At 38.3% G+C, this 20,749-nt stretch overlaps 1 protein-coding gene across 2 annotated transcripts; it reads right to left on the reverse strand.

The window, feature by feature from the left end:
- Nucleotides 1-180: 180 nt before the first annotated feature.
- Nucleotides 181-19,487, reverse strand: emilin2a (elastin microfibril interfacer 2a). Of its 2 annotated transcripts, none has more exons than XM_051094952.1 (9): nt 19,184-19,487; nt 18,355-18,480; nt 16,149-16,342; nt 14,150-16,057; nt 7,053-7,418; nt 6,914-6,967; nt 6,777-6,827; nt 2,624-2,761; nt 181-2,440 (listed from the first exon to the last, which is right to left on the reverse strand). In XM_051094952.1, the coding sequence occupies exons 1-9, from the start codon at nt 19,318-19,320 to the stop codon at nt 2,112-2,114; spliced, it is 3,303 nt and encodes a 1,100-aa protein (XP_050950909.1). In that variant the 5' UTR covers nt 19,321-19,487; the 3' UTR covers nt 181-2,111. The 2 variants fall into 2 exon arrangements, with proteins under 2 accessions (XP_050950909.1, XP_050950900.1); XM_051094943.1 differs by having other exon boundaries at nt 2,624-2,764; nt 19,184-19,485.
- Between the last annotated feature and the right edge of the window lie 1,262 nt (nt 19,488-20,749).

The following is a 20,749-nucleotide window of genomic DNA, read 5'->3' on the forward strand; positions in this document are numbered from 1 at the left end:
AAAGCCCATATGTGTATTACACAGTATCTTTTTACAGTATCTTTTTTATTGTCTCACCCAAAGTGCATTTAAGAAAATGCACTAAATCAGTTTCACACTGCAGCTGTGCATATTTCATGATCATCATTGGGGGGGAGAAAAAAAAAACATCCTAAAAAATAAGGTGCACAAGCTCTTAAATCATGGTAGTTCATTTATTTATTTATTTTATAGATAAAAATATTGGCTGTAAAAGAAGTAATATTTAAACTGAACTGTTGAACCAGTTTTTAAAGATTAAAAAATATGCATTTGTTAATTTAATGTTGCAAAAAATATATATAAACCTTTTACATTTCATACACATAATGATAATTCACTCAAAAATGAAAATTCTGTCATTAATTACTCACCCTCATGTCGTTCCAAATCTGTAAGACCTTTGTTCATCTTCAGAAAACAAATTAAGATATTTCTGATTAAATCTGAGAGCTTTCTGGCCCAGAAAGATAGTAAGGATATCGTTAAATGCTCAAAAAGTATTTTCATAGCTTCAGAAAATTAAGTTTGAACCACTCGTCACATGGACTTTTTTAACAATGTCCTTACAACCTTTCTTGGTCTTAAACGTGCGAGTTGCATTGTTGTCTATGGGTCATTCTATAATTAGGGGTACATTTAGAATTGGACAATGTGAAGAAAAAAGTTTTCCTGTTTCCCAAAAGCCCAGACATGACCTTACATAGCTGTTTTGAAACAATCTATATTGTATAAAGTGATATATAAATAAAGGTGATCTGTAGGAATATAGCCACCATGATACCTTTACTGGGTAACACAGTTGACAGGTAACTTAGTTGACATTTTTGGTGTTTTGGGCCTATACTCAACATGGAAACCTAGCACTACTGAGCATATGGTATGATTAGAAATGTATTTTCATAAACAAAAAATAAGTTTATATTTGAGGTAATTTTCATGCTTAACTGCAGAGTAGAATGTGCAAATCGGACAGCTGAACAAAAGACATGGCTTTTTCAGCATATAGTAGTATGATTAGGAAAAATATATTTGTGTACTAGAAAATTAAGCATTGGGGCTTTATGTTCATGAAAATATATTAAAAATATACTTTGCGGACATGAGATGTACCCACAACTGTATAATGACCCCTATGCAGGGTCAGAAAGCTTTCGGATTTCATCAAAAAACCTTAAAGGAGAAGTCCACTTTCAAAACAAAGATTCACATATAATGTACTCACCCCCTTGTCCTCCAAGATGTTCATGTCTTTCTTTCTACAGTCGTAAAGAAATTATGTTTATGAGGAAAACATTTCTGCATTTTTCTCCATATAGTGGACTGGTATGGTGCCCCCATTTTGAACTTCCAAAAAGCAGTTTAAATGTGGCGACGTCTGGGGTCGTTTACAACCGCATTTGGGATCGCTTGAAGCCGCATTTAAACCTTGCCTTTTGGAAGTTCAAAATCGGGGTACCATATCAGTCTTTATATGAAGAAAAATGCTGAAATGTTTTCCTCAAAAAACAATTTCTTTACGACTGAAGAAAGAAAGACATGAACATCTTGGATGACAAGGGGGTGAGTATATGTAAATTATTGTTCTGGAAATGGAGTTCTCCTTTAATTTGTGTTCTGAAGATGAACGAAGGTCTTACAGGTTTGGAACGACATGAGGGTGAGTAATGACATTTTTAATTTTTGGGGGAACTATCCCTTTAAGATCACAATTTTAAAACAAACTATATATATTGTTGCAAGTATACTACTAAAATCTAATGGTATGCTCTTTTTCTTTGTGATTGTGAGTGCGTTTGTGATTGATATTTTACCATCTATTTTACCAAATATTGTGTGTCTGATAAATAAGTAAAGCCAAACTCTATTGCATAGTCACAATCTCAAGGTGCGGTCACATTTAGTGTTCTGCAAATTCTCGCAAATGAAATCCAGTGATTTCAGTGGGAATCCACACGGTCCTACAAAGATGTCGCAGTGGATTCAAGCGTTGAAAATTTTGTTAATGTGATCGCACCTTTTCAAATGAGGCAGCATTGTGAATGGTTAGACTTGCGTGAAAAGTCACATTAGCACCCCTCTTAGTGACGGGGTTATCTGCTGGCTTGAGGCGAGTAGAGGAATATAGCGCTGAAGGTGGAGAGGATCTCTCTGGATTCAGAGATCGCCAGCTTTCCGGCGGTGCGCACCAAGGCCAAGGTGTCACCTTGCCGGAGTGGGAGGATGAGGTTGAAGGACGCGGCCCCCCCACATGAGCACTGATCTCGGGTCAGCCGTGAGTGGGCTCTCCAGTAACCCGCTGTGTCCAGCTTCTGCACGCTGCGATTGGATACCGAGAGCACGGCTTCAGCGTGCTCACCCCGTGGAGCTGTTAGAACAGCGGACACCAGATAACGGCCATCGGAGGGCACCGTGAAGATCCCTACAGTGAGAAAGGAACACCATCAGCAGCCAAATAGGATATGGGATATACACTGAAAAACCCATTGGGAACCTGTAAAAACATATTAAATCTATTTCTTGAAATAAAAACAGATGGGAACCACTCAACATTGATCTGGTAATCTATGGGTTTAGGAAAGAGAGTTTAAGGGTTTCTGTTTACCTGTCTGAGGGTTATAGTGTCCTCCATCGTTGACTAGCACCCTATCAAAGCGAATGATACCGAAGTCCCCTGAGAACGTCTGCTGTACGAGGCCAGCAGAGAAAGAAAACGGATCTGTCAAGGAGTTCTGCTGTGACACTACTGTGAAGAAGAGACATGTATAAACATCACGTTTAAAAAGTATGTTTTGATCATTACACAGTCCAAAAATAACACTGCTGCACAATGGTTGACAAAATTTACTTGGCAGTAAGTGTTTTCATTGGCCATAAAACTGTAATATACAGTAGGTTTTTTGTCCTGAAACAGCACAAAAAAAAGAATAACTTTCCTAAGCAATATTTTCTCAGTTACTTTTGACAAGTGTTATTTTAGTATTATTTCTATACAATTATTTATATTTTTAATTAGCTTGTATTTTTATATAGTCATTTTTTATTTTAATTTTAGTTAGGGTTTGGCAATTTTGTGCTTGTTTTTTCATTATTTTATTTTTATTTTTTTCTAAATATGTTGTTTAGTTTATTGTAGTCATTTTAGTACTTCAACCTAAACTTATCTTACTTCAGTTAGTTGGCATGTAATTTAATAATGTATATATTTCATGTAATATTGTGTTTCTATTATATAACATATATATATATATAGAGAGAGAGAGAGAGAGAGATTCAATAAATTAAAGTTTGAGTAATATATGCACATCTGGGGCGTTTCCTCCGAGGAGGCAAGGGAGGCAGTGTCTCCTCAAAGTACTTCATGAGAAAAAAAGTTGTAGTTCAAGAATAAAACAACTCCAATATTACAAAATATAACATTAAAAGGTGTATATATCACTCGTTTTTCAAAAGAAACATTGTCCAACAGCGAGATAGGGTGCAATCTGGCCAGGAACACACTGAATAAGGGAAATTAGAGTGGCTAAAAGGACCTATGCAAAAAGGTCAGAAGATCAGTCTGCTTTAAACGACCCAGCCTCAGTGTGGAAAGGTCTGAAAGCCATCACAAACTACAAGACACCATCTCCAAGTACTGAGGTGAATCAACGACTTGCTGAAGACCTGAATGAGTTTTATTGTAGATTCGAAACCCCCCACACTCGTTTTGACCATCTCCTTACACAACCATTAACACCTCCAGCAAACCCATTCTCCCCCCTCCTGCACTTCAGATTAGCGAAGATGTTCTTCAGAAAGAACAAAAGAAAAAAAGCACCAGGCCCAGACGGTGTGACACGAGCCTGTCTGAAAACCTGTGCTGACAAGCTGACCCCTATCTTTTCACAGATCTTTAATAGATCCCTGGAGTTGTGTGAAGTCCCATCATGCTTTAAATGCTCCACCATCATTCCTGTCCCAAAGAACCCCAAGATAACAGGACTTAACGACTACAGACCTGTGGCGCTAACGTCTGTCATCATGAAGTCATTTGAAAAACTGGTTTTGCTTTACCTGAAGGACATCACTGGACCTTTACTGGACCCCCTGCAGTTTGCTTACCAAGCAAACAGGTCTGTGGATGATGCAGTGAACATGGGACTGCACTTCATCCTGCAGCATCTAGATAAGCCAGGGACTTATGTGAGGATCCTTTTTGTGGACTTCAGTTCGGCCTTCAGCGCAATCATCCCAACACTCCTCCAGACCAAACTAAACCAGCTCTCTGTTCCTAGCTCTATCTGTCAGTGGATCACCAGCCTTCTGACAGATAGGCAACAGCTAGTGAGAATGGGGACATTAATGTCAAGCAGCCGCCCCACCAACACTGCGTTCTCTCTCCACTGCTCTTCTCCCTGTACACCAACGACTGTACCTCTAAAGACCACTCTGTCAAGCTTCTGAAGTTTGCAGACGACACCACACTCATCGGCCTCATTCAGGATGACGAAGAGTCTGCTTACAGATAAGAGGTTGAGCAGCTGGCTGTCTGGTGCAGTCATAACAGCCTGGAGCTCAACACGCTCAAAACTGTGGAGATGATCATAGACTTCAAGAGAAAACCCCCTGCACTCACCCCTCTCAGCATCATGGAGACATTCAAGTTTCTAGGGTCTATCATCTCCCAGGACCTGAAGTGGGACACTCACATCGACTCCATTGCAAAAAAAGGCCCAACAAAGGTTGCACTTCCTTCAACAGCTGAGGAAGTTCAACCTGCCACAGGAGCTGCTGAAACAGTTCTACTCAGCCGTCATCGAGTCTGTTTTTTGCACATCAATAACTGTCTGGTTTGGCTCAGCTACAAAATCAGACATTAGAAGATTACAGAGAACGGTTCGGACCACCGAGAGGATTATTGGTGCTCCCCTGCCCTCCCTTCAAGAACCGTGCACATCCAGACTAAGGAAAAGGGCTCAGAATATCACTCTGGATCCCTCACATCCAAGTCATCCCCTTTTTGAGCTTTTGCCATCTGGTCAGCGCTACAGAGCCACAAATACCAGGACAGCCAGACATAAGAACAGTTTCTTCCCTCAGGCAATCTACCTTATGAACAGTTATGAACCCCCCCCCATTTTGCAATAAAAATATGTGCAATAACCTTATATTTATTTGTTACCACCTACATCCCAGTACACCCTGGCATCTCATTCTCTTCTACTCTTTTTCTATCATCTGTAGCACAACTGTATATACAATTTATTTATTTTCTTAAAACTTGTATTGCAATTTTTGTCTATTTATATTTACATATGTGTATTTCATTCTCATCTTATTTTTATTTTCTGTGTGTTGTTGTTGTCTCTGTGCACTGGAAGCCTGTGACACTAAAACAAATTCCTTGTATGCGCAAGCATACTTGGCAATAAAGCTGTTTCTGATTCTGATTATGACACCAGCAGGTAAATTTACTAAAGTTAGTCTGCATCTCTTCGCCTCTTTTGAACCCCATCAGACTCCCTAAGTAGAGAAGTCACGTGAAAGGAGGCAATGCCTCTATCGCAATACGATTGGATATGACTGGTTATAATCATGAGTAATCCCGCCTCCTATGTTCGTGTGCGTTCGCGAATCAGTCTGAATGAACAATATAATGGTGTTTATGGATGACTAATTTATAAAAGTAAGTAAACAACTCACACACTTAGACATAACTTTATGTCAAAATAAGTTTTAAAATGGCATGAAAACATGATCTGTGGGAGTTTTTAGTGAGTAATCAGCTTAGTGAAACCAATATTTACCTTAAATATTACCTAATATTTACTTAAAAGTTAACTATCAAAATGAATAGCAGAACATAAGTTCACACACACACACACACACACACACACACGTTGTGTTTCCATGTTTTATGTTTTTTATACTGTACATCTGTATTTTCTATTGCCCTACACCTACCCTATACCTAAACCTAGACTGTGAACACTTTTACTTTCTAAAACACTCATTCTGCATGATTTATAAGCCCGTTTCCTCATAGGGACCTAAAAAATGTCCCCACAAGGTCAAAAATTTACCGGTATTACTATCCTTGTGTGGATATTTGGGCCCCGTAACGTGATAAACACCAGGTACACACGCACACACACACATCTTTTTTCTGATAGTGTAAGCTAAGTATAACCAAGAAAATACTACTGGAAAATAAAATTGCATTTGATTTAAAAAAAAGCACACCACAGCACACTATACATATATATTAGCCAACAGGTTAGAAAAATAAACATAATTTAAGCTATTTTCCTTGAGAACACAGCACCTGTCTTAAACACACTGCAACAATGTAACTTTGTTCCTCATTCTTTCATTTTGTAGTCTCTCTACATTGATGCTCTGGAAACAAAAAGCATCCTTGATGTACTTTACATTGAGATAAAGTCATTAGAAGACACCCACGTTGAGACAGAAGTTTTCTTGACAGTATTACTTTAATATGAATCATGCTCATCACTTTCATCAGTGAAGGTCAGACTATCATTCTTACAGTTTCACTTTTCCATGTTGCAGCTCTTGACACTGTCAAGGAACTTTCCAAAGCCAATTTTTATTTGCAATTTGCACTTGGCAAGTGTTCATTCTAGACCCTATTCACAAGAGACAGAAGTGTACATATCTGGAATATTAAAAAATCTTCTCGTTTTTGCCTCTGAATGTTAAAATATAATAGTTAAAAAATTGTAGCTACTTTATAACAAAGTGGTTAATTTGATTACCTGGAGTTGCAATGGGTCTTTGATATGCAGGACTCCATGGGACATGGGCAGCTGAGAATTAATATTCATAATTTTGTAAATTATAACAATTTCATGAAAAATGTGCTGTAATGCAAACACTGACAATACAAAGATACCTTCTGGATGAGACTGTTTGGTATCATATGAGACAGGACGGACAGGAGGATAACCTATGAAAACAAAAGAGAAAAAAATTCAAATACTTACTTCAAGCTTGAGCTTCTAAAAATTTATATTATTAATTCTACTTCATACCTGGAGCACCTGCAAATCCTTTCAAAGGCGTTTTTGAGTCCTCTGAGTTTTGATCCCGTCTGACCGTGACCCTGCGCACATACCCAGGTGGGCCGGCCTGCCCTGTGACCACCACTGGCTGGTGTACAGCAGGTTGGTGGGGTTGTACGGGGTGGACGGGATGCCTGGGGCTGCCTGGTGGCTGAGGGAAATAGGGCTTGTGTGGGATGTGTGGCTGACGTACATAGGGACGGCCAGTGGGGGCTGGCACTGCTCTGTGTGGTATGATCAAAGGTATGTGGATGCGAGGAACGTAAGGTCTCATGGGTTGTGTCGGAGCTCGAGTGTCAGGAGCAGACGCAGGTCTATCCTGCCGAACAGGCAGTCCTGCGAAAATGAAAGAGAGATTTAGAATAAAAAGATGAAAGTCCCAAAAGGACAAAAATACACTGTTTAAAGCGCACGGTCTAAAAATTTAGGATTGGTGATCATTTTTGTACATTTTTTTGTAAGTTTTTGAAGGATGGCTCTCATGCTTACAAAGGCTGCATTTATTTGACAAAATACTTGACACATGTTTTTATGGAAGCCCATTTTCACCACTGAATAAAAAATATAAAAAGGTAATAGCGACTTTTTATCTCACAATTTTGACTTTTTTTCCTCGCAATTGTGTGATATAAACTCACAATTGTAGGAAATAAATTCATAATTAAATGAATTTAAAAATTCGCCAATGCAGTTTATATCACACAATTCTGACTTCATTTCTCATAATTGCGAGTATATATCTCACAATTCTGAGAATGTCAAAATTGTGAGATAAAAAGTCACAATTATCTTAAAAAAATAAAATATTCAGTGGTGGAAACAGCTTCCATATTTAAATATTTATGTTTTTCCCCCCTTTATTCACTGTAAAAAGTTTTCACCAGTTTCAACGTAAAAACTTAAGTTTAGCAGCTGCGTTAAAATTTTAAGTTAAATCAACTTAAAAGTACAAGTCATTTTAACTCACTTTATTGTAGCTAAATGTTGCTACATTTATGTGCTTAATCGCATCAATTCGATCAAAGTATTGTGTTTACATAAAGTAAAGTTTGCCATCTGAATATTGTCTAAATCTCATTATTATCGCAGTATGAGGATACATGTAAACAGTAAATGTTGAAAACAATTGTGGTGATTGAATATTTAGTGAAATATTTAGGGAAAAAAACATTTCCTCAGCATTTTTAAAATGAATATAAAGTTCAAAAGAACTGCATTTATTTACAAAACAAATCCTTTGTAAAATTATAAATGTCTTGACTGTCAATTTTGATTTTATATCTTATATATTATATAATTACAATTTTATATCTTACTGACCCTACACATTTTAGTGGTCGTGTAAAAATGTCCACAATAAAAAAAAAAAAAAAACCTTTTAAAAATACATAAAACACATGTTGCTTCATATTAATTTTCAAGAAAATTTTCAATTTAATGACTCATTTGGTAGTACAAAATAACATTCTTTCACTATGAATACATGTGGGTGCCCTTAATCATTTTTTTTTTTTTTTTTTAAAAGTAAGTAATAAGTAAAAAAAAGGAAAAAGTGTTTTTACTACTTTCATTATTTGAATGAGATTTTAAGTTCATTAAGGACAGATGTGTATATCTAAAAATATTACTGAGTAATTTTAAACATGCAAATCATAGAAGAAGTTTAACTGTAATATAAGAATTGTATTTTTATGTGTTTTTGCATAAAAGAATAGATGAAAGGGGTAATTCAACTTACTCATTCAAAAATTTCTTTCATGAGAGCACATAAAAGCATTTATTTCGCAAAAGGCTGGTAAACAGTTTTGGACTTCCATAGAATAAAAAAAGTAATTGATGAACACACTTTGTGAGTCAACTGTCCATTTAATAGACATTGATCACTCAACCCCCCCAAATATGTAAGGCTATAGGAATGTCAGCTTGCCAGCCCTCTTTTCTAAAAGCATCTATAAAGCCTTTTAATGGCATTTAACCCGTATTGTAAAACCTGTGGAAAAGCTGTTAATCTCTGATTTTAGCCAAACGTAGCCAAAGTATTCACGCCAGGGCTTTTAAATAAAACACAGCAAGAGCTTCAATGTTCAATTCGAGTGTTTTTGAACTTCGCAGTGCACCTTATTTACAAAGGCATTCGGTCTTTATGCGCTGCTCTCAGCTCAGAGTCTAATGAGGGAGAAAATCTTTTTTCAGCTCACACTTCCAGCCCATCTCACACTCGTTTCCAAAACCTCGCGTTTTCTTTTTTAATCCCTTTTTGCTGTCAAGCTTTTCTACAAGGATGCGAGAACACAACTTTCCTGTCCTACCAGATGCTGCTGTCTAAATTGAGAAGTGCAATGCGTCATTCCTGACATTAGAGTCTATCTGAACTGAATTTGATTGGCTGTAGTAGGAAGTGATTCAAAAGAGGGGCGGAGCTTGAGTCCCATGGGTTCACTTCTAAGCTAATCAACTCGTACTGGACATGGCTAAAATCCTGCGTCAGTACTGTTTGTCTACATTTAAGCTGCTGTCCAAATATCCGATTTCACAAAAACATATTCCCTCCCACATACATTACATCTCCCAAGGGATAATAGGCATCTATCTGTGTGTTTCCCACAAGTCTGTTTGGCATTCTGAGCAAATAACAGACTCATCACACGCATAATGCCTAACGGCAGCAACATAAACACACGTTTCAGAGTAAATCACAGATTTATATACTCAATATAGAGACTCAGAGCTGTGGGTTTAATGAGTCAGATTGAAATGAAGGATTCACCACTCTGATGTGGAGAACCATGTTTAAAAACATATTTAGCTGATGAATAGAAGACTGGTTTTGAATGTCTTTTTGTTGACAGTTTCACGATTGGAAGGCAGAAGGCTTTATGGGGTGTGGTGATTTTGTACATGGAAACATGGACACAAACACACACCAAATAACAACTAAAGTTGGACCCTGCTTTAATGACCAGACCTCTCGATTTTGGCCTGATCCAATCTAAAAAAACTTCCACATGAGTTCCTGGTCCCACAGAGAGAAACTTTAACCTGAAACCAGCTGGGAATACCTTCAAGTTTGGCACTTGAAAGCCTGTTTATGACTTCACACGATGTTACATAAAGTAAAACAAGAGTAGAAACACATTTAGTGCAGGAAAGAGCTTTCTTGACATCCTCTGACCCACAGATATGAATCAGCAGGAAGAGAGAGAAAAGAGTGAGGACACGGCTGATAAGAGTGTGGGGAGGAAAGGGACACTATTCAGTTCAAATCCACTTTTGTGGGTATCAGTAGAATGCTAAACAGCAACATCACTGTTTTGCAAATGTTTCCACAGAACATGGAAATGGATCAAGATGAGTTCAAGAACTGAAATTAAGTCATTGTCTCCAAAGCAAACAATGAGGAGTTTTCTGAACACGCCTGATTCGCGGCCAGAAAAATGACTTGAGGATGTTTTTTCTGTGGAGCCCTCAAACATTCCCAGGCTTAATTGATGCCCTGAACCATGAAAAAGAAAACTAATGAAAAATCAATGAAGAGCCATTAGAGTAAATTACCAGAGAAACCGAGCTTGGACGCTTTGTCACAGAGACGCAGCTGGATGGGCCGTTCCAGTATTGTGCAATGTGCCTCTGCCATGATCAGCGGCCAAAGAGTTTGAGTAATGCTGAAGCTATTCAGGGATAAAGACTATTGTGTTTCTGACTTGAAAGTTTTAACTGTATCATATCCTACAAGTAGAGATAGGAATCGCGAATAAATCAATGGATTTCTTTTAATGATTCCAGTTCCTTAATGGGCCCATTATTGATTCTTTTAATACTTGACTGCAGTCCAATAATTGTACTTAATGTTTTACCATACAACACCAAACAAACAATCTGAAGTAACATGTTTCATTTATTTTTCGTTTTTAACTCGTTATGTGCATCTAGATGTTGTCATAGAAGTAACCAATAAATAACTAGTGATTTAAGCCTCATAGTTCAGCTGTGTCTGATTCACTAAAAAGATCCGGCTCATAAGAGTAATTGTGCTGTATGCTTTTGATTTACTAAAGAGAAATGGCTCATAAGAATCATTTGTTCGGGATTTGAATTACACAGATTGTGCTGAATGCTTTTGATTCACTGAAGAGAACCAGCTTAAAAGAATCATTTTGATTCACTAAAGAGAACTGGCTCATAATAATCATTAGTTCGGGAACTGAATTACACAGATTGTGCTAAATGCTTTTGATTCACTAAAGAGAGCCAGCTCATAAGAATCATTTGTTTGAGAGTTGGATTACACAGGTTGTGTACGCTTTTTTGATTCACTAAAGAGAACCAGCTCATAAGAATCATTTGTTTGAGAGTTGGATTACACAGGTTGTGTACTTTTTTTTCACTAAAGAGAACTGGCTCATAAGAATCGTTCGTTCGGGAGTTGGATTACACAGATCATGCTGTACACTTTTGATTCAGTAAAGAGAACAGGCTCAAAAGAATAGTTTTGATTCACTTTTGATTCACTAAAGAGAACTGGCTCATAAGAATCATTCGTTCGGCAATTGAATTACACAAATTGTGCTGAATGCTTTTGATTCACTAAAGAGAACCAGCTCATAAGAATCATTTCTTTGAGAGTTGGATTACACAGGTTGTGTACGCTTTTGATTCACTAAAGACAACTGACTTATAAGAATCATTTGTTCAGCAGTTGGATTACACAGATCATGCTGTAAGCTTTCGATTCAATAAAGAGAACAGGCTCAAAAGAATCATTTTGATTCACTTTTGATTCACTAAAGAGAACTGGCTCAGAAGAATCATTTGTTTGGGAGTTGGATTACACAGATTGTACTGTAAGCTTTTGATTCAATAAAAAGAACAGGCTCAAAAGAATCATTTTGATTCACTTTTGATTCACTAAAGAGAACTGGCACAGAAGAATCATTCGTTCTGAGTTGGATTACACAGATCATGCTGTACGCTTTTGATTCAATAAAGATAACAGGGTCAAAAGAATCATTTTGATTCACTTTTGATTCACTAAAGAGAACTGGCTCAGAAGAATCATTCGTTCAGGAGTTGGATTACACAGATTGTGCTCTACGCCTTTGATTCACTAAAAAGAGCTAACTGAAAAGAGCTATTCGTAGGGAGCGGGACTACACATTTCACTGTATGCTTTTGATTCGCTAAAAAGAAATGAACTGGCTTATAAGAGTCATCTGTTTGGGATTCGGACCACACTGGTTGCACTGTCACATTTATTGTGCATTATCAATGCATAAATGTTAAAGACTCACAATAAATGTGTCCTTTAACTCTGCCAATTATACAGATCTTTAGCAATGGCCGTTTTGGCACAGTTACTGTTTAGCCACAGTTCTTGGGAAAACGATCTTTGTTTCTGTAAGAGATGGACCTCCACCCTTATCAGGAATGATGACATCACCCTTTAATGGGAGTTTAAGAGAATGTGCGTTCTCTAGTGACATCACAGTCGTCTCATAGCTGAACATCTGCAGAGGGGTGTGGGAATTCATCACCTCCTGAGGCCCATAAGTTGACTTTGGAGCTTAATGAGTACCAGACCTGCCTGCAACTGAACTCGCTCGTCAGTTCTAAATGTTATAGGCGGGGAAGGCTGGTCATGACAAAAAGACAGACCACACAACTCCCCTACTCATAAAACCACTGAACACTAAAGTCAGTATATGTACTGAGATATTTTTTAGAAGTAGGTTAAAAATTAAAGTGAATTACACATTTGATGTAAGAGACATATAAATGTTGGTAAAAGGATTAGATCACTCCAGAATTAAAATTTTCTGATAATTTACTCACCCCTATGTCATCCAAGATGTTCATGTCTTTCTTTCTTCAGTCGAAAAGAAATTACGGTTTTTGAGGAAAACATTCCAGGATTTTTCTCAATATAGTGGACTTCAATGGGGATCAACAGGTTGAAGGTCCAAGTTGCAGTATCAATGCAGCTATAAAGGGCTCTACACAATCCCAACTGAGGAATAAGAGTCTTATCTAGTGAAAGAAGATTTTTGGAAAAAAAAACAAAGGTCTACTTTTTAACCACAAATGCTCGTCTCTGCGTGCACAACTTCACGCATTATGTAATCACGTTGAAAAGGTCACGCGTGACGTAGGCAAAAGTACCGACCCAGTGTTTACAAAATGAACATGCAAAGAAATCCAAACGCCCTTTACAAAAAAGGTAAAAAGCTGAAGTTGGAGGAGAAAATAAGATGGAAATTTTCCGCACTACCCTACCCTTTTGAACCAAAGTACACAGACAAAGAACTAAACACACACAACCAGCATTTGTGGTTAAAAAGTATATAATTTTTTTTAAATATCCGATCGTTTCACTAGACAAGACCCTTATTCCTCGGCTGGGATCATGTAGAGCCCTTTGAAGCTGCATTGAAACTGCAATTTGGACCTTCAGCCCTCTGATCCCCATTGAAGTCCACTATATGGAGAAAAATCCTGGATTGTTTTCCTCAAAAACCTTAATTTTTATTAATTCTTCAGTTAATTCTTAATAACTGAAGAAAGAAAGAACATCTTGGGTGACATGAGGGTGAGTAAATTATCAGGAAATTTTAATTCAGGAGTGAACTAATTTTTTAACAATTTAAGAAAGAAAATTATGCCTGATCATACTATGGTTCATACTACTGTATGTTTTGACATATTACAGGCACATATAAAGGGCACAGGAAACCTTTGCTGGCCCCCTGCCTCTCAACGGCTTGGGGGCATACAGGTTATTGTGTATGTATCCCCTTATTGGTTCAGTATGGAGAAAAGACACACTGAAAAACATAGCATGCCACAGTAATATTAGGAAATACCACATTTGGTAACAAATACCACGTTTGGTCACAAATCCTAAAAGTTGAAATCAAAAAATAATTGGTGGTTACAAATTGGAAGGAAAATACAAAGATTGACTTTTAGGTACTTCAGTTTCCACTTTCCAACACTAACTGGCTAAGAACACAAAAACAGGTTTTTGTGAAGAACGGTTAACATCATTTTGCCATTAACCTCTGAAAGCTTACCTTGTTCTTTACTTGTATGATCCTTCTGGATCTGCTTAGCCATTCCTGCTAGCTGACTCTGAAAGTTCAGAAAGGAGTTTTGAAGAGCCGTGATCGCTCCTGAATGAGTGCCCAGAGTGCTGTTCATCTGTGCCACCTTCCTCTCCGTTTCCTCTGAAAGGTCCTGGATATTGTTCCTCTCACCATTAAGACTTCCACAGATCTTCTCCAGGGCAGTCACCCTGTCATCGACCGCAGAGACACCCTCAGCTACTCCAGCCGTGTTGAACTTACACACGCTCAACTCTGTATTCACTCGAGTGTTCAGTGCATCCAATTGTTTTTTTAGCTCCTCGATCTGGTTGTGGCTCGGTTTACCAGTTTCTACCTCAAGTGGGGAACTGCTGACTTGCTGGCAACATGTGGAGTTCAAAGTGTGAAGGTCTTGACTAAATTTGCTGACTGTGTCTCCCAGTCCTGTTAGAGCTCCAGTCAAGCCATTAACGTTGTCAGTCAAACCATTCATTCTTTTGCGGGTGTCCTGTATATGTGCATTAATAAACTCTTTCTCAGGTGACATTCTAATAGTATCCTCTAATGCATGAACCCTTGCTACGTTGTTCACAAAATCAGAACGTAGGACATCCAGATCATTTCTACAGAGTCTTACGTCCTTTACAAGACTGTCCAGACCTTCTGGAGTTTTGGAATCAGTGGGTAGGTTGGTTTTGCAGTCAGTTGAGCATATCTGCCCAATTGTGTTAAACTTGTCCTCCAACCCTTTTATAAGACGACTGTTAGCATGAACTTGAATTTGCAGTGCATCGACAGAATCGCTAGGCATCCCCGGGAAGGAGTTGTTGCTCATTTCAATCAACATGGAAGTGAACTGATCCTGCACGCCACTGAGTTTCTGGTCCAGGAGTTCACGTAGCTTAGCTACTTCATCCATAATTTCCTTGGTAAGTTTTTCATCCACATAGAAGCAAAAAGTCTCAGCGTTCCTTTCAGTGACGTTCATCCTGTCCTCCAAGTCCTCTATGCGCGAACCAAGCACGTCTTCTATCTTCAGTGTGGACAGATGCTCTAGCTCATTGTCCACTCTGGCATTAAGGACACGATGGGCATCTGCCACTCGAATAATTTCCTTCCTCAAGTCATTGTAGTCACTATCATCTTTTCCAATGTTTGTTTGACGGTTTGTGCGCACTACACCGTCCGACATAGACATATCCAATCGGAGCTCACGGATCTCCTTCCTAAGCTCAGCTTCCTTGTTGTGCACTAGATCGGTGAGGCTCACAAAGCTGCTGTCCTTTCCATCTTCACATGTTTTTTGAAGAGCCTGAATCTTTTCATCACATGCACTTTTAAGCTTGGCCATCTCTTCTTCCATGTTTACAACAAGATCCTTCTTGAGCTTCTCAAACTTCCCATCAATATAAGTCTGAAGGATGCCTATATCTGGAGTAGCAGCAGTGCCCGTGACTGGTAGGCCTTGAGAGGAACTATCCATAAGCATTCGTATCTGGCCGTCATGCCCTGTCACTGTTCCCCGCAGTTCCTCAAGAGCTTCGTCTTTGCTTTTGAGAGCATCTGTCATATCGTTGAGCCTGGCCAACAGTGTCTCCATTTCTCTTTCCCCATGGGTGTGGCCTCTCACTGCCTGGTGGCCATCTAGATGCACCACACTCTCCTCCGTGCCTCCTGTTCTTGCGCTGTCAGGTGAAGTCCTGTCATTGAGGAAGGTAATGAGCATCTTGCTGGTGTCTTCCTGTAAGTCTGTCCTCAGGTTCTCAGCCATACCTGTCATGGCTGCTTGAAGATCCAGAACTGTCTGCGAGAGGCGCTGCACTTCTTCCTCCAGTATGCGTGTTTTGTCAGCTGTTCGTCTGATATCATATTGTCCTGTTTCTCGTCGTTCTGGCCCTGAGGTAACAAAATACAAATAACAACTTATAAAAAAGTACAGAAATTTAATTATCCTCCTTGATATCTGTGACATTTCTTGCTGACATACTTTGTGCAGGTCGAGTTTGTCCATGGTGTTGCTGTGGGCGTTGTGGGTTTGATTGTGGATATGATGTCTGTCCGTTTGGAGAGCCTTTCAATTCTCTGCAATCTGGGCCCTGGTATCCTGGGCAGCACCTCCATTCTAGCTCAGTTACAGTCTTGTATGCTATCTTGTAAGTCGGCCGAAACCGAGTACGGTATCTGAAACAAAAAACATGATTAAAGGGATAGTTCACACAAAAATTAAAATTCTGTCATTAATTACTCACCCTCATGTCGTTCCAAACACATAAGACCTCATCTTCAGAACACAAATAAAGATATTTTGTGATGTTCAAGGCCCAGAAAGATAGTAAGGATATCGATAAAATAGTCCATGTGACATCAGAATACTTTTTGTGCACAAAGAAAACAAAAATAATGACTTTATTCACATTTCTTCTCTTCTGTGTCAGTCTTTGTGAGTAAAGTTGTTGTTTTTGTTTTCTTTGCACACAAAAAGTATTCTTGTAGCTTCATAACATTATGGTTGAACCAATGTCACATGGACTATTTTATCGATGTCCTTACTAACTTTCTGGGCCTTGAAAGTTTCAGTTGCACTGCTGTCTATGCAGGATCAGAAAACTCTCGGATTTCATCAGAAATATCTTAATTTGTGTTACAAAGATGAACAAAAGTCTTACAGGTTTGGAACAACATGAGTAATTGATAACAGAACTTTCATTTTTGGGTGAATTATCTCTTTAAAATGGCCTTTTACATGAACCGAAATGTGAAAACAATCTTACAATCTTCACAATCTTATTTAAAAACTGATTTGATCAAACCATCCTTTACAAGCCTTAAGCTACTTATTGCTATTACTCTGAACGCTGAGTAATGGACCATGAAGCTTTGCCCCTATTATATGATGAAAGCAAGGTAAAGGCAAGATTTGACTTGAGCAGACTGAGAGGGATTAATAAGAAGAGTCTTCAGGCCTAGTCTGTTCAGTTTCACTTAATGATGTTGATCTTGTTACTTCTGATGGATAATGCTGCAATTAGACACGCAATCATTCTAGTTCTTATGCCACGACAAGCTGAGCCAAACGATTAACATCGCAGTAACTTCAGATGACAGCAAAAGAGCTCCTGGTGAAATGCTTCAGGTACAAAAGTGAATATTTGGACAATTTGAAATTCCTCACATGACTTTAAAGCAAAAGTGAAATCATACATGCATAATCTGTATAAAACTCGCTACTCAAATGTTGCTTTTAAGCTTTGAGTGTATGTATATCTTACAGTGCCATTATAATTATTTCATCTTGATGTGTAATTTAATCTATATACAGTATTGTAATTCCTCAGTCTGCACATATTCAATTAATCAAGCACTAGTCTAACTCAATGGCCTTTTAAAGCAAACAACAGCTTACATAAATTCTTGTGGTAGAAGTGTTACAGGAACGAACGTCAGTTTGTGAAATAGTATTAGTTACATTTTACATAAAACACCACAATTCTGTCATAACAATCCAGACTAGGACTTTGAATGAATTAAGCACATCTCTTCAATGTGCTTTAAATGTTTACTACATAATAAGTAAAACTGACCTACTGATATGTGAAACAAAAAGTTAGCCAGCCAACTAAAGTGAACAGCTTGAATACATCTTGCACCACACTCTTGGCACTGCTACAGAATCGGCACAATGTGCAAAAGCTAAAGCACTAATAGATCCTTTCAAAAAACAACAGTTTCAATTAGAGTGCTGATATTTAGTATTGAACACTGATAGAGTTTACTGTGTTTGAGTCATTCCAGACCAGAGTATGTGAGCGGTGAGGAGGAGCAGAGCACATGTGCGTTCTGGGAAAAATCTGAAAAAACGTGTTCTGGAAAATCCAGAGTGATTACAGATCGTTATGACCAGGGCGGGTAAATCTGTCACTCCGTTCCAATCACACAGTGTTCCAGAACGCTCTTCATTGTTTGCGCTGCAATTATTTTAACAAACTGGCCAAATGTAAGTTAGTGAATATTAACATCTTGTTTATAAATCTTGTATTATTGCATTATTGTTGTCTATTAGCACTGTTTGTAACTGGTTTAGATGAATCATCACGTGAATCATGTATATGGTGTAGTGTCTTCGAGTCAAGGAGCATGAGAAGTACCGAACATCAGTACTTCCACACGCCCCTCCCGGTCTCTCGAGTACTTACATCATTTGTGGCTCGCAGTCAGGCTGATGCTCTGGACAGCCCGCGGCTTCAGGTTCAACGTGACTTTCCACGCTGCCTTGAACTGCGCAGCTTACGTTCTTTTGGACAATAAAAGCACACCAGTTTCTGTATAACACACAAATTTAAAGAAGACCAAAATAAGAACAGTTTTGAGAACAGAGGTAGTTATTTTTCCCTGGTGAAAAAAACAGCATATGCTGGTAGGTATGTTTTGATGCTGGAATGCTGGTTAGGTAGGTTTTGATGCTGGTTTAAGCTGGTCCTTTGCTGGTTCATGCTGGTCCTTAACCAGCAACATGACCAGCAAAAACCAGCAAAGGACCAGCTTAAACCAGCTAAGGACCAGCATAAACCAGCAAAGGACCAGCTTAAACAGCATCAAAACATACCTACCAGCATATGCTGTTTTTTTTCACCAGGGTTGTTATCGCCAAGCAAGAACCTAACAGACTATCGAGCATTTTTTCTACATCGTTTTTAAATCACTGACGGCTGACAGCAAACTCTGAGACAAAATTAGTGAAAATTCTATCCTGTTGAAATGAAAGCAAATGTTTTACCACCCTGAAAAGAACCATTGAAGTGTATGAATAAACACCGCCGACTCAGAGGAATGTTCAATAAATCGATTGACCTCTTGTTACTTGTTGCTTTAGCGATTACCACAAACAATAGCGTCAAAATGTCACTCCAGGAGTTTGCTGTGAGTTAAATCATTTGTCTGTTTTGAGATACAGAGAACATCATACAAGAACATACTCACTGAAGATAAGCTGTAAACATTCATATCACTTCTACAGCAACTTACTTATTTCTGTGCCTGTGAACGGCTCCTGAATACGCGCTGCCCTGAAAGAGACTTGACGGGTATCCATGAGCGAGCGAAAAGCTTATGATAAATAAAACTGATAACTGTACTACAGGAAAAGGTGGCTGGTAATTCATTGTCTAAAAAGAAAACAGCCCAAAGACTGCACAGTGTCAGAGCGAAAAGAGTTGAGCGGTTTCAGCCTCTGGAGGCCAGAGAATAAAAGAGAGCGCGTTCAACTTGCTGCTAAGTTTGACAAAGTTCGAGGAAGTCCGAAAAACTGAAGGTGGACTCTAGTCTGCAGGGGTTCAATTCGCCGCCTATCCGAAAGAAGGGGGTAGATGGGGGTAGGGGAAGTCATCAAAAAAAAAAAAAAAAAAAATAGCGCCCCTGCACACCCCACCAAGCGTAAATGAACAGAGTTTCCGAGCTCAATTGAAAACATCTGCCTTTATCTCTGTCACAGGAAACTATACTTGGTGATCATGCAACAAAAAGGTCGTCAAAACAAAGCGATAAAACGAATAACATGCTTATAGTTCGATTTGTTTACACAGTTGCAAAAACACTTTATACAGTCAACCACATTGCTAAATTGTGTCCATATTCTTTGCTTGGATTGGGTAATATACGTCTTGGCTTCAAAATATTGATCAGGTCATTTTTAACAATGCAGATAATGGGCAGATTGATTATGCATAGATAGATAGATATAGATAGATACCCTGCTGAATAAAACAAAATACACCATCACAAAATTTGTAATGGTTTTACTGGTTATAATGGGACTTGTATTGATTTTAATGGAAACTGTAATGGACCCTGTGGGTTTTTACTGATAATTGGTCACCTTCAGTTGGTGGCTTGTAAAAACAGTTACAGAATACCATTTTTAAATGGCTTTAATGTTTAAAAGTTGATGGTTTGTAATGGTAGTTGTAATGGAAACCATTAGAATTTCTGTGATGGTTTCTATTGTTTTTTTTTTTCCAACAGAGTAGATAGACAGACAGACAGACAGACAGACAGATAGATAGATAGATAGATAGATAGATAGATCTGAGATGTGAAACTAGGTGGAGAAGACACGTTCCCACAAAAACACTCAACACAGATCATGGCTTTGGGTGGAGGATGAGGTTCTGCTATTTTAATTTCTCTATGACATAAGCTTTAAATAACATAACCAAATAAATGGAAACTTTCATGACCTCACTGAGAAGCTTAAGGGTGTGCGCGACCATTTCAAAGTACATGGTGTGAAACACAATTACACATTATGTAAGTTTACTACTAAAACAAATAATTTTCAGAGAGTAAAAAAAATACTACAGCTGACCAGGTGGTTAACTTATTCTATGAACCTAACTTCAAAGCCTCAAACAGTTACATAAAGTAGTCGACTGTCTTGTACTGATTCATCACACTTCTTAAAAATGCACAAGTCAAGTACATACAGGCGGATGACAAACTTAACCAACACACATGATTAAATCAGCAGATGTAACTAATTAGTCTATTCTGAGTTAATGTTAATGAGGCAATTACCACAAAATGGGATTAAAC

This window comes from Labeo rohita, chromosome 2 (assembly GCF_022985175.1).
Source record: "Labeo rohita strain BAU-BD-2019 chromosome 2, IGBB_LRoh.1.0, whole genome shotgun sequence".
In the NCBI taxonomy this organism is placed as follows: domain Eukaryota; kingdom Metazoa; phylum Chordata; class Actinopteri; order Cypriniformes; family Cyprinidae; genus Labeo; species Labeo rohita.